Below are 15,645 nucleotides of genomic sequence, written 5' to 3' on the forward strand. Positions count from 1 at the left end.
AAGAGTCTTCTCCAACACCACAGTTCAAAAGCATCAACTCTGCGGCGCCCAGCTTTCTTCACCGTCCAACTCTCACATCCATACATGACCACTGGAAAAACCATAGCTTTGACTAGACGGACTTTTGTTGGCAAAGTAATGTCTCTGCTTTTAAACATGCTATCTAGGTTGGCCATAACCTTCCTTCCAAGGAGTAAGCGTCTTTTAATTTCATGGCTGCAGTCACCATCAGCAGTGATTCTGGAGCCCAAAAAAGTAAAGTCTGACACTGTTTCCACTGTTTCCCCATCTATTTCCCATGGAGTGATGGGACCAGAAGCCATGATCTTAGTTTTCTGAACGTTGAGCTTTAAGCCAACTTTTTCACTCTCCTCCTTCACCTTCATCAAGAGGCTCTTTAGTTCTTCTTCACTTTCTGCCATAAGGGTGGTGTCATCCGCATATCTGAGGTTATTGATATTTCTCCCGGCAATCTTGATTCCAGCTTGTGTTTCTTCCAGCCCAGCGTTTCTCATGATGTACTCTGCATATAAGTTAAATAAGCAGGCTGACAATATACAGCCTTGACGTACTCCTTTTCCTATTTGGAACCAGTCTGTTGTTCCATGTCCAGTTCTAACTGTTGCTTCCTGACCTGCATACAGGTTTCTCAAGAGACAGGTCAGATGGTCTGGTATGCCCATCTCTTTCAGAATTTTCCACAGTTTATTGTGATCCACACAGTCAAAGGCTTTGGCAGAGTCAATAAAGCAGAAATAGATGTTTTTCTGGAACTCTATTGCTTTTTCGATGATCCAGCGGATATTGGCAATTTGATCTCTGGTTCCTCTGCCTTTTCTAAAACCAGCTTGAACATCTGGAAGTTCACGGTTCACGTATTGATGAAGCCTGGCTTGGAGAATTTTGAGCATTACTTTACTAGCATGTGAGATGAGTGCAATTGTGCGGTAGTTTGAGCATTCTTTGGCATTGCCTTTCTTTGGGATTGGAATGAAGACTGACCTCTTCCAGTCCTGTGGCCACTGCTGAGTTTTCCAAATTTGCTGGCATATCGAGTGCAGCACTTTCACAGCATCACCTTTGAGGATTTGAAATAGCTCAACTGGAATTCCATCACCTCCACTAGCTTTGTTCGTAGTGATGCTTTCTAAGGCCCACTTGACTTCACATTCCAAGATGTCTGGCTCTAGGTGAGTGATCACACCATCGTGATTATCTGGGTCGTGAAGATCCTTTTTGTACAGTTCTTCTGTGTATTCTTGCCACCTCTTCTTAATATCTTCTGCTTCTGTTAGGTCCATACCATTTCTGTCCTTTATCGAGCCTATCTTTGCATGAAATGTTCCCTTGGTATCTCTAATTTTCTTGAAGAGGTCTCTAGTCTTTCCCAATCTGTTGTTTTCCTCTATTTGTTTGCACTGATCGCTGAGGAAGGCTTTCTTATCTCTCCTTGCTATTCTTTGGAACTCTGCATTCAGATGGGAATATCTTTCCTTTTCTCCTTTGCTTTTCGCTTCTCTTCTCTTCCCAGCTATCTGTAAGGCCTCCTCAGACAGCCATTTTGCTTTTTTGCATTTCTTTTCCATGGGGATTTTCTTGATCCCTGTCTCCTGTACAATGTCACGAACCTCTGTCCATAGTTCATCAGGCATTCTGTCTATCAGGTCTAGTCCCTTAAATCTATTTTTCACTTCCACTGTATACTCATAAGGGATTTGATCTAGGTCATACCTGAATGGTCTAGTGGTTTTCCCTACTTTCTTCAATTTAAGTCTGAATTTGGCAATAAGCAGTTCATGATCTGAGCCACAGTCTGCTCCTGGTCTTGTTTTTGCTGACTGTATAGAGCTTCTCCATCTTTGGCTGCAAAGAATATAATCAATCTGACTTCGGTGTTGACCATCTGGTGATGTCCACGTGTAGAGTCTTCTCTTGTGTTGTTGGAATAGGGTGTTTGCTATTACCAGTGCGTTCTTGTGGCAAAACTCTATTAGCCTTTGCCCTGCTTCATTCTGTACTCCAAGGCCAAACCTGCCTGTTACGCCAGGTGTTTCTTGACTTCCTACTTTTGCATTCCAGTCCCCTATAATGAAAAGGACATCTTTTTTGGGTGTTAGTTCTAGAAGGTCTTGTAGGTCTTCATAGAATCGTTCAACTTCAGCTTCTTCGGCGTTACTGGTCGGGGCATAGACTTGGATTACTGTGATACTGAATGGTTTGCCTTGGAAGTGAACAGAGATCATTCTGTCGTTTTTGAGATTGCATCCAAGTACTGTATTTCGGACTCTTTTGTTGACCATGATGGCTACTCCATTTCTTCTAAGGGATTCTTGCCCACAGTAGTAGATATAATGGTCATCTGAGTTAAATTCACCCATTCCAGTCCATCTTAGTTCGCTGATTCCTAGAATGTCAACGTTCACTCTTGCCATCTCCTGTTTGACCACTTCCAGTTTGCCTTGATCCATGGACCTAACATTCCAGGTTCCTATGCAATATTGCTCTTTACAGCATTGGACTCTGCGTCTATCACCAGTCACATCCACAGTTGGGTATCGTTTTTGCTTTGGCTCCATCCCATCATTCTTTCTGGAGTTATTTCTCCACTGATCTCCTTTAGGATATTGGGCACCTACTGACCTGGGGAGTTCATCTTTCAGTGTCCTATCCTTTTGCCTTTTCATACTGTTCATACTGAGAACCCCATGAACAGTATATACAGTGTATGGTATGTTAATTATATCTTAATAAAGCTGTTTAAAAACCTATTTTCTTTTTTTTTTTTCTTTTTCTTGTATTCACTTTTATAAAAGATCACATTTATTTTACTATGAAATGAGGTTTACTTCTGGACTCTCAATTCTACTCCACTGTTCTATATATCGTTCCTTGAATTCCAGAAGAACATTTACTTTTGCTTCATTGACTACTCTAAAGCCTTTGACTGTGTGGATCACAACAAAGTGTGGAAAATTCTTCAAGAGATGGGAATACCAGACCACCTTACCTGTCTCCTGAGAAATCTGTATGCAGGTCAAGAAGCAACACTTAGGACCAGACATGGAACAACAGACTGGTTTCAAATTGGGAAAAGAGTACATTAAGGCTGTTTTATTGTCACTCTGCTTATTTAACTTATATGCAGAGTACACCACGCAAAATGCCAGGCTGGATGAAGCACAAGCTGGAATCAAGATTGCCGGGAGAAATATCAATAACCTCAGATTGCAGATGACACCACCCTTATGGCAGAAAGCAAAGAGGAACTAAAGAGCCTCTTGATGAAGATGAAAGAGGAGAGTGAAAAAGCTGGCTTAAAACTCAACATTCAGAAAACTAAGATCATGGCACCTGGTCCTATCACTTCATGGCAAATAGATGGGGAAACAATGAAAACAGTGACAGACATTTTTTCTTGGGATCCAAAATCATTGCAGATGGTAACTGTAGCCATGAAATTAAAAGACGCTTGCCCCTTGGAAGAAAATCAATGACAAACCTAGACAGCATATTAAAGAGCAGAGATGTTATTTTACTGACAAAGGTCCATATAGTCAGTAAGCTATGGTTTTTCAAATAGTTATCATGTATGGATGTCAGAGTTAGACCATAAAGTACGCTGAGTGCAGAGTTGATTCTTTTGAACTATGGTGCTAGAGAAAACTCTTGAGAGTCCTTTGGACTGAAAGGAGATCAAACTAGTCAATCCTAGAGGAAGTCAATCCTGAATATTCACTGGAAGGACTGATACTGAAGCTGAAGCTCCAATACTCTGTCCACCTGATACAAAGAGTTGACTCACTGGAAAAGAGCTGATGCTGGGAAAGATCAAAGGCAAAAGGAGACAAGGGCAACAGAGGACGAAATGGTTAGATAGGATCCCTGACTCAATGGACATGAATCTGAGCAAACTCCAGAAGATAATGAAGGACAGGGAGGCCTGACATGTTGCAGTATATAGGGTCGCAAAGAGTCACACAGGACTTAGCAAATGAAAAACAATTTGAAAATATGCCACAGCCTCAGATTTTACTTCATATTCTTTCATAACTTCAGTAAAAATAAGCATAATTAGATTAACTTATTTTTCTCACAAAGGCTTATTTGCAACTTAAAAAAAGTTTTAAGAATCCATATCAGCTTTTTCTTAGAATATACTAAATGAAAGCACTGACTACGAGTCACAGGTTCCTGTTTACTTCTCCGAGCAGACACCACATATATGTGATACCATGTGTTATTTGTCTTTGGCTTATTTCTTAGCATAATGCCCTCCATGTTCATCTGTGTTGTTAAAAACACAGATTTCTAATGAACAATTAGGATTTCCATCCAAAGAGTAACTCATTATTAACTGATATATGAAATAAAACATCTTGTTCCTAAGTTTATGAACAACTGTGCTATGAAATCAGCTATTTCAATAATTTTCCTTTAGTAACACTGATTAAATACTTTGCAACACCAGTTTGTCAAGTGAAAGAGAAAAGAACATTAAAGACAGAAATACACATTAAAGAAACATTCAAGTTTCATTATAATCTTTCCTAAGAAATACTTTTTCAGTACCAGAAACTGATTCTACCAAACAATACTGAAATAACTGGCCAATGTCTAAAATTTAGAATGAAATATTTGTCAGATAAGCTGTCGTATTATTTAACATCAGACTGTATTTTACCTCCATGTCTTTTCCTAGAAGAAACTTTCATGTTCCAGCTTAAAAAAGACTTTTTCCAATTACTCCATTAAATAAATATTCCTGTTAAATAGTTAGTTACTATGTAACTTTAGAAAGTATATTTTTTCCAAATTCCCTGAGGGGGAAAACTTGACTACTTACCCTTTTCCTTATTGCCATTGGTATTATGCAAGAAGTCTCCATCAGAACGTGTCGTAGGAAAGTCATCTTCATCATCTTCTACCACTAAACAAAATATATTTAAGAATATCAGGATGAAAGCACACAGAAATCAACCAATTTATTCTTATGTTCAACTGATTAAATATCCTCTGGATTCCATGAATACACACGATCTTATTCATCTTTGTATTTTCAGTGCTCATCAATGGATGTCCAGTAAGTATGCTGTGAAATGTCTTTAAATACATTATTATAAAAACCATATCCAGTCACGTTTCTGTAAGGGATAGTACTGAGATATAAATTATTCTGTCCTTTAAGTCTTCCCATCTCTTCCTCCTTACCTTGGGGAGATTTTGTAATTCTGCCAGAGGCAGAAGACTGAAGAGTATGGTAATGGTATCAATACATAAAGATACTTTATCTTGCCTCCAGGATATGCAGGGAAAATATAATGACTTACAGTTGTGATACTGATTTTAATCCATCCCAATATGTCTGTGCCTGGATATTCCTTTTAACTTACCCAATTCCAGGAAATACAGAATCCCCTGTGTTCTTCAACATACCTCTTTCTTCTATACAACACTCTCCTTTTCTACTGCCTAACATACGAATCCTCTGCACTATGTATTCTGCTTCTTAACATCAATTTCTAAACCTCAGCCACCAACCTTATTCTATATTTTTGAATGGCTTCTTCAGTTTATTAGGTTGGAGCAAAAGTAACTGCAGCTTTTGCATTGTTGAAATCTGCCGTTTAGATACTGGAATACAGTCTAAATGATGTGGTTATGTTATATATCATTTTAATGTACATTTCTTTCTTTTTTTCTTGCTAATGATTTATTACTTGTTTATTTTATATTTATTTTAAACTACAAAAATGATATTAGACAAAAAGCAAATCTGAGCAATTTTCTTGAGTTCAAAATGGTTCGTAAAGCAGTGGCGACAACTCACAACATCAACAATGAATTTGGCCCAGGAACTGCTAGCAAACATACAGTGCGATGGTGGTTCAAGAAGTTTTGCAAAGGAAACAAGAGCCTTGAGGATGAGTAGCCTAGTGGCTGGCCATCAGAAGTTGACAATGACAAGTTACAGCCATCATCGAAAATGATCCTCTTACAACTACACGAGAAGTTGCTGAAGAATTCAACATCAACCATTGTATGGTCATTCAACATTTGAAGCAAATTAGAAAGGTGAAAAAGCTTGATAAGCGGTGCCTCATGAGCTGACTGGAAATAAAAAAAAAAAATCGTCATTTTAGTGTTGTCTTCTCTTAATCTACGCAGCAACAACAAACTATTTCTTGATCAGATTGTGACATGTGATGAATAGTGCACTGTATAGGACAACCGATGACGACCAGCTCAGTGTTGGACTAAGAAGGAGCTCCAAAGCACTTCCCAAAGCCAAACATGCACCAAAAAAAGGCCATGGTGACTGTTCAGTGGTCTGTAGCCGGTCTGATCCACTACAGCTTTCTGAATCCTGGCAAAACCATGGTATCTGAGAAGTATGCTCAACAAATTGATCAGATGCACTGAAAATTGCAATGCTGGCAGCTGGCACTGGTCAATAGAAAGGGCCCAATTCTTGTCCATGACAATGCCCGACTGTACCTTGCACAGCCCATGCTTCCAAAGTTGAACAAATTGGGCTACAAACTTTTGCCTCAACCACCATATTTAGCTGAGCTCTCACCAACTGACTATCACTTCTTCAAGCATCTAGACAACTTTTTGCGGGGAAAATACTTCCACAACTAACAAGATGCAGAAAATGCTTTCCAAGAGTTCACTGAATCCCGAAGCATGGATTTTTATGCTGCAGGAATAAACAAATTTATTTCTCATTGGCAAAAATGTGTTAATTGTAATGATTCTTATTTTGATTAATAAAGATGTGTTTGAGCCTAGTTGTGCTGCAGTCCATGGGGCTGCAAAGAGTCAGACACGACCTGGCAATTGAACAACAATAATGATTTAAAATTCATGGTCTGAAATCATAATTATGTTTGTATCAACCTAATATTATCTTTTGCCGAACTCCCTTTCTACAAGAGAAATCTTCACATTAAACTAATGTCTTACTTCTTGTCTGTATCTCCTTACGTCAGGAGCAATTTGGCTCTATAAGGAACATTTCATCTATTTTAACTCTCTCTCCAATGGAAGCAAAGCCTATTCCTATTTCTTATCCCTTCCCTGACTAAATGGAAAATATCTTTATTCAGTATTACCATTTTCTAATTACTGGGCTATTTCATTTTTTTATTACCTGAAAAATTCGTACTTATTTATAATAATTTTCAAACCACAAGCTGCCATTATCTATTAATACTAACACCTACTATTTCATCAGCAGCTAACTGTTATCAGTATCCAACTGACATTTTTATTTTCCACGCCCATCATTCCTACAGACTTCAATATCCATATTGTAGCTTCTGCAAATACTTTAGTTTCAAGACTAATCAAATTTCCAGATTCTGTGGAACTCTGTCTTCTCATCAATAATTTGCAAATGAGGTCAATTCTAAGAAATTAACTACCACAAAGCTGCTCTTTTAAGTCATCAGTCATCATCAGACAAGATCCTGACCTTGGCTCAATACTACTATGATTAACTGGTCTTAAATACCGGAATTTTTGCACTTCTTTCATCTCCTCAGCATCTACTTTGGGTTACTAAAGATTTGCTTTCATCTCCCTAACCATTCAGTAGCATAGTACTATCTAGTAGGAATTTTCGACCTCTTTTTGTTTTTTAAAGCAAATAATCAACATATAAAACTGATGAAAACAAAAGCTCCTCTGGATAAAAAAAAGTGGCCTTCCCCCTTCCCTTCCCAACCAAGGACTCCTTGTCCATACTGAAGCATCTTTAAGGGATGTCTGACATGGTTTGAAACATTGTCCTAATACAAATCTCCCATCCCAATAAGACCAGTCTCTCCCTCACCAACACTCAAATCTATTACGCTAAATTCCATCTTCGGATCTTATACATTCCTACTTTCATTATCCCTGCAGTTATCCAAATTAACCATATCAATAACAGCAGCTATTATTGATTTTTTGCTACTAAGCACAGTGCTAACATACATATTCTAATTTAAATCTCACAATCATGTGCTTGTGTAACAACATCCATGTTACAGAGGAAAGAGATGTGCAGAAATTGTTAAGTAATTTATTTCAAGTCATCAAACTAATAATGAATAGAGAAACTAGAGCAGAACCTTTACTTTCAATATGTATATATGTCTTGTTTTTGTGTGTGTGTTAAGTTGCTTCAGTCCTGTCTGACTCTGTGACCCTATGGACTGTAGCCCGCCAAACTCCTCTTTTACGGAGTTCTCAAGTCAAGAACACTGGAGTAGGTTGCCATTTCCTCCTCCAGGGGATCTTCTTGACCCCAGGGATCGAACTCCTGCATTAGCAGGCAGGTTCTTAACCACTAGCGCCATCTATCTGGACCTAAGTGAAAAGTGAAGTCACTCAGTGGTGTCCGACTCTTTGAGATCCCATGGACTGTAGTCTACCAGGATCCTCCATCCATGGGATTTTCTAGGCAAGAGTACTGGAGTGGGTTGTCATTTCCTTCTCCAGGGGGATCTTCCTGACCCAGGGATCGAACCTGGGTCTCCCGAATTGCAGGCAGATGCTTTTACCGACTGAGCCACCAGGGAAGTCCGTCTGGACCTAAATAGTTAATTAAATCTTACTGAAGAATGTGTGTGTGTGGTGGTGGTGGTGGTGGGGAGGCAGCAGGGCAGGGCGTTCAGTCTTACTAGCAATTATAATAAAATGTTTTAAATGAAAACACTGAACACTTAAAATGAGAGCTTGTTATTATCATTTCAATGACACACAATGAAAGAAGCGTGTGATTCTAAAAATCACTTAAAATCACAGATAATTTATTCTTGGTAATTTAGTGAAAGTATTAATACACCTATAGAGATCCTTAGGTTGGCAATTCTGATGTACAGTCGAAGCAAGAAACTATGGCCCTTAGTGTTCTTATTCCATGTTCTTATTTCACCTTTACCCAGCACGTACTCTTACAAATAAAATTTGCAAAATAGTCATTTATAGGGAAATTAGTTGTTATGGCTGAATCGTGCCACAACTAAATTCATATGTTGACGTCCTAACCTTCCTATACTCCAAAATATGACTGTATTTGGAGACACGGTCTTCACAGAGGTAATCAAGTTAAAATAAGGTCATGAAGATGGGCCCAGTCAATATGTCACAATGACCAGTATCCTTACAGGAGAAGGAAGTTTGGACATGGACACTTATGAAGAAGATAATGTGAAGACACGTGGAGCAGATGCTCATCTACAAGGCAAGGAAAGAAGTCTACAACAGATCCTTCCGTCACGACCCTCGTGGTTTCAGAAGAAACCAAACCTGCCAAAACCGTGATCTCACATTTTTAGCTTCCAGACTGTGGAGAAATAAATTTCTGCTGTTTAAGCCACAGGCAATAGAGTACTTTGGTGATGGCAGCCTTAGCAAACTAATATATTAGTCTGTCACTGTTGCACTTTCCAGGTGGCGCTAGTGGTACAGAATTCACCGGCAATGCAGGAGATGCAAGAGATGTGGGTTTGATCCCTGGGTTAGGAAGATCCCCTGGAGAAGGAAATGGCAACTCACTCCAGCAGTCTTGCCTAGGAAATCCCATGGACAGAGGAGCCTGGCGGCCACAGTCCATGGGATCACTAAGAGTCAGACACGACGGAGCACACACACACACATCACTGTTGCTATATAGTAAAACATGAATAGTGTTTAAAGATATTTTTCAAATCCTCTACACAACTTGGTTGTGAATGCATCCCAATTTCCACTCCTTCCACCATCACTTTCATCCTTAAAATGCTATGTATTATTGACATGGAGACGTGGATCATTTAAAAATTAAAAAGAATTCAAATCTGTATATACCTTGTTTTAGTTTAAAGGGCTGTCTGCAAGCAAATGAAAGCTGATATGTAAGGTCTAATTTGATAGTTTTTTAATTAATGAGAAACAGAAGTTCAACTGTCTTTATTTTTTAGAGAAATAAATATTAAATATTAAAGAGCCAAAAACTTAAAGGGTATCAAATATAAAGAATTTCAAGTCTATTTTAGATAAAATTAAGTATTTTAAGAGGAAGATGGGCTTCTGCTTCAGACAAAGATGGAACAACAGGGAGAGAATTTACCCTCTGGCATGAAATTAAAAAATTAGACAAAATATATGAAACAATGGTTTTCAAGACACTGGCTATCAGGCAACAAAGGACAGTGATCCCTAAGGTTCGGGGAACAAATGATGTGAGCCCTGTGACTGGTCCAGCCTATTGCAGTGAGGGTTTCCAAGCTGTGGAGTAAGGAGGAACTCAGAGAGGTCTGGTACTCTCTGAGGTGAGAAAATGGAGCTGAAAATCCAGATAGACAAAAGTCACTAGAGTTCACAAGGCTGAGTACTTGGGAGAAGAGAGCTGTCGAGAGAGAGAACTCTGGAGAGGGGCAGAAGGTCCCACTGAGAGCCTTGTGTATTGATAGCACATATAAGCTGAGGAACTACAGAGGTCATAGAAAGAACCATCCGAAAGGATTCCAGGGAAGAGGACCCAAAGTCTATGTAGAGCAGGGAAAGTGTCTGTCCCTACAACACAGACCTGGGACAATACATAGGGAATTGGCTAGAGAATGCTGAGCTGCTTTGCCTCAGTAGTGGGGAGAGATGGAAATACTTTATTCTAGGTTTTTACACAATAAAAGAAGTGGTATATTACTTGAAGGTAGACTGTAATAACTTAAATGTGTATACTACAAACCCTGAAGTAGCCACTGTAATAACAAATTTAAGAAAAAGTCAACAAAAGAGATAAAAAATAGAATTATAAAAAACATTCAATCCAAAAGAAGGTAAAGAAAGGGAAAGAACAGAGAATAGAAAAAGAATATGTAAGAAGGGATGAGCTCATGTTCTTCTACTCAGCCATCTTGCAGGCAAGTTAACAGAAAGAATATAAACCCACATTAAACATATTTAATAAGACCAAAAAACAAACCCATGTCAGGCAACCTAGTCATACTGGGAATGAACTTAGCACTATTTAGTAATACTGTTATGAGCAGTTCATTTTTGCCTATATAGCAGAGTAAGAAAAAAACTGAACAGATACTACACCAGTAATATTCAGCAGTATAACAAATGGAAAGTATCTTTAGAATTCATATTACAGGTTAACTAAATATCATCTCTCTCTCTCTTAAAGGAAAAAACCTCACTATAAATTACTTTTATATGTACATGTCATTCCATTATTATTCTATTCCATTACCCAGACTTCTTCCTCTATGAGAAAAAGGGCAGAGGAAAGGAAGGAAGACACAGGGAGGAAGAGAGAGAGGAAACAGGGAGAGGAAGAAGAGGAAGAGGGAGGGAAAAAAGACTGATTCCCGATGTGGAGGATTTAACATAAACACATGCTTGTCTCTTAAGACTTGTCATAGGGTACAATTTATTAGACATAATTATGAGAAATGCTCCATATTATCAAGATGATATTATATTTTTTAATAAAATAAAGAGTTCAAAAATCATTTTAAAATCTTAATGACATCTGGTATGGGTGATCAGATTCATTAAGGTGCTATTAAAGTACACAAGTTACATGGACACTGAAATCTGTGACATAAGTGATGTGCAGCAAAAGTGACTATAATTACCTTCATCACTTAAAGACATTACCCTTTAAGATCAAGAGGCTTTAAATCCATTCATTCTCCAAGTAAAAATAGTGGTAATAGCCTAATTAACCTTTATCCCTTTGAAGTTCATCCTTGGAGACAGCATCAGCACAGGCATCAAAGAACTTCTGTAGAGTATCAACTTGTCTACATAGTATATCTCTAAAGGTTTCCATTTCAGCCAGTTTCTCACGTAAACTGTGGCCCTTCTGCAAAACAGAAAATGTGGGGATGGAATCCAAGTTAACAAAATTAGAATTTACTTAGTCCCATGGGATTTCATCATTTTTTAATTTAAGGTCTATATCTTACTACTGAGGGCTTGGGGTAGGAAGAGTTGTCAAGTTCAATGTAGTATTTCCAGGGAAAGACTTGAAACTAATTCATTGTTTGACAGTGATAAGCCTGAAGGAAATGAGAGAAATAAGCCTGACAACTTGCTACTATAATATTTAATATTTTCAAATTAACATTGTGATGAAAAATTATGAAAGATTTTCTTTAAAAAAACTATTAAATAAGTTCTGCTCACAGCATTCAGTACTAAACTCAATTTATGCTGCCTTAAAGCATTCATAATTACAAACCTTGAATGAGGAGGTGGATGTTGCAGAATAGCCACTTGCTCCGGATACCAATGACACCATTGAGCCATGTCGACGCAAGCTGGATTCAGACCCATATCCAGATTCAGTCTAAAAAGGAAAGTAAACTACATGAAAAAATTACTTAAAAAATACTTAATCATCACAAGAAAAAACTTTTTAACCATGTCAGGTTAAATGGATGTCAAATAAACTTACTATAGTAAGCATTTCACAATATATACATATATCAAATCTTTATGCTGTAAACTTTAAACTAATACACTGTTATATGATCAATTATATCTCAATAAAACTGGAAAAAATACTTGAGAAAACAAAAGTTTCCGTATAAACTAATAAGGTTATTGTAAAAAAATAAAAAATAAGGTTATTGGAACAATAATTAGAAATAAGAGTTCACTCAAGAAATAGACAGTCAGTCCACTGGCATAAGCAATGTGTTTCAATTGCTAACTGCCATTAATTTAGAAATTTACTGAATACCAACTACATGCTGGGCTAGTGGGCTAACCGTTTACAATAGGAAAGCTATCTATAGTAGGCAAATTCATAGAGACAGAAAGTGGAGTCATGGTTATCAGGGAGCTAGGAAGACAGGAGAATGAGGTGTTAGAATCTACTAGGTACAGAGCTGGATAAGATGAAGAAGTTTTGGAGAGAGATGTGATGATGGTTGAATAACTATGTGGATAAATTTAATGTCACAGAATTGTACAGTTAAAAAGCTAAAATGATAGATTGTCATTCATATTTTACCATGGTAAAAAATTTTGGTAGAACAAGGACCAAAAGGAAAAAAAAAAGCAAACTTCTAGTACTGTTTCTTTATAGACAAATTACTTATCCTGAGATGCTCAAATATCTCTGTCTCAATGAAGCCTTTCCTATTATTTCAGGTAGTTTGACTCTGTATTCTCAACCATTCTTAACCTATTATGATTATGGCATCTACTACTCAATTTTAATAGTTATATTTCACTACTACTCCTGGACTACTGGACTTGGACCTTCTGTAAGACAGTTGCAATTTCTTCCATTTTTGGAGTGACCTTAACAGTTCATGACACAAAGAAAATCCCCAATTTTCCCAGCCTATTTTGTCATCACATGATAGAAGGCAACTTTATTTAGACTCAGCACTGTGATCTAATTTTGAAGAGCTGCTACTCTTTAGGGGTCCCCAACCCCCAGGGCCATAGACTGGTACCATTGTGGCCTGTTAGGAACTAGGCTGCAGAGCAGAAGGTGAGTGGCAGGTAAGTGGGTGAAACCTCATCTGTATTTACAGCTACTCCCCATTGCTGCAGTTGAATCATCCTGAAACCATCCCCTGACTCCATCTGTGGAAAAATTACCTTCAACCAAACGGGCCTCTGGTGCCAAAAAGGTTGGGGACCCCTGCTTCAGAGTATCAATTTTGTATCCCATCCTCCCTAAGAAAATGCAGTACTTCCCTCGTGGCTCAAATGGTAAAGAATCTGCCTGCAATGCGGGAGACCTGGGTCAGGAAGATCCCCTTGAGAAGGAAATGGCCACACACTCCAGTACTCTTTTGCCTGCAGAATTCCCTGGACAGAGGAGCCTGGTGGGCTACATACATTCCATGGGATTGCAGAGAGTCGGACACGGCTGAGCTACTAACTTTCACTTTTCAAAAATATAGACAAAGGAACATTTGGAAAAAGTAAGTTCCAAGTACCTAAAACCTGTTCAAGTATTTAGGGTCTCTGATTACTTTCAACTGTACATTTTAGAAGTACTGTGCATAATCTTAATCCTAGTCATAAACTTAAGAAGTAAAATAATACCTAATCATTTTTAGCATCATACCTAGTATATGCTCCCCAAAATCCAAGCTTCCAGCACATACTGGTTGTTAAAGATTCAAAATATAATTGTCATACTTTAAAAATCATTGTTCATAAAACATTCTAGCTATAAAAGGTACTGCAATATGTTCTTAACTGTGAATTTACTAACAAATTACACATACACTTATGTTGTTCAGCTACTCAGTCGCGTCCAACTCTTTGCGACCCCATGGACTGCAGCACACCAGCCTACCCTGTCCTTCACTATCTCCCAGAGTTTGCTTAAATTCATGTCCACTGAGTTGATGATGCCATTCAACCATCTCATCCTCTGTCATCCTCTTCTCCTCCTGCACTCCATAAACTTATGACTAGATGGAATCAAAGCTCTTCTCTAAGACTCTCTCACCCTATACCACTCCTTGTCTCAGAGCAAAGCAATATTTTAGTAATGAGGTAGAAATTACAAAGTAAGTATTTTGGTGCCAGGTAAACTATTAATGAAAGGGTTAAGTATATACATTGTATACAAACTGTACCTCAAGAAAACTGATTTTTAAAAAAAGACAAAGTTAGTTCATGTGAAAAGCAGGCCAGGCCAGAGTACAGTGGGGACACTAACTACAAATTCATATTTTGGTGAGAATACATTACAGTTGTCAAAACTCAAAGTGTCCAGTTAAAATGATACATTTTATAAATTATACCTCAATAAAATAGCTAAAGAAAAAAAGGTAAGCTTGTTTCAGTATAACAGAATCCCAATAAAAGAGAATTCTAATTACAGAAATCATATAATTCATTAAAAAATAAGACTTTTTTTTATCAAATAATGTCCTGGAACAAAGGTACTGACCTAGGTTTCTTATGGCTCTCATTTCTTTTTTTCATCTGACAGTAATACTAACTTTCTGAGTACCGTGTTTCTACATTTTAACTGCTGTACTGTTTTGGTAAAGTTTTTCGTAGATTTAAACATACAAGACTGGAATTAAAAATAAGAAAAATCTGTTGGACTAAATAGATTTAATGGACTATTAAATGTAATGGACTAAAAATATAAAGCACTTCAGAGGTCACTTATCTCAGATACTTGTATGTCATTCATTTCTAACCAGTAATTAATTCAAACTGTCCATTTAAATATAAAACTCATAATTTTCAATCAAAATTTTATTTAAAAACAATTTTAGATATTTAAAAATATTTAGAACCAAACAATTTGAAATTCAAATCCAAAGGAATCTACTCTCTCCATTTACATGCTTTATATCAATGAGTCCTAAACAGAGTAAGTCAAAACTTTAAGATCTTCAAACAAAATAAAAACACTACAAAGCTTTACTAAACATTTTTTGACTCTAAAAGATATTTCTTATATTCTTGTCTGTTTCTTCAGGTTCCACTATTTCAAAACAATAGTATCTCCTCACAACAAAGGCATGATAGAACAAAAGACTCTACTATAGCAATAATGTTGCTGCACATTTTAAGTAATGGATAGTAAATGAATGTGGAGTCTGAGCATTTAGAATAACTGTATTTCTATTTCTAACAAAGTTTCACTTAAATAAATTGTATTATAAATTA

General features: G+C 37.3%; 1 protein-coding gene across 3 annotated transcripts in view; it reads right to left on the bottom strand.

The window, feature by feature from the left end:
• CERT1 (ceramide transporter 1) overlaps nucleotides 1-15,645 on the bottom strand; it is a 129,386-nt gene that overhangs the window by 50,577 nt on the left and 63,164 nt on the right. For all 3 annotated transcript variants that reach the window (XM_081513931.1, XM_081513930.1, XM_081513928.1), the window contains exons 5-7: nucleotides 12,224-12,331; nucleotides 11,707-11,845; nucleotides 4,844-4,927 (exon numbers count right to left, since the gene is read on the bottom strand). In XM_081513931.1, the coding sequence (XP_081370057.1) occupies nucleotides 4,844-4,927; nucleotides 11,707-11,845; nucleotides 12,224-12,331 (331 nt within the window). The remainder of the gene's footprint in view (nucleotides 1-4,843; nucleotides 4,928-11,706; nucleotides 11,846-12,223; nucleotides 12,332-15,645) is intronic.

Source organism: Giraffa tippelskirchi, chromosome 7, assembly GCF_054371585.1.
Source record: "Giraffa tippelskirchi isolate mGirTip1 chromosome 7, T2T-mGirTip1v1.2.pri, whole genome shotgun sequence".
Classification (NCBI taxonomy): domain Eukaryota; kingdom Metazoa; phylum Chordata; class Mammalia; order Artiodactyla; family Giraffidae; genus Giraffa; species Giraffa tippelskirchi.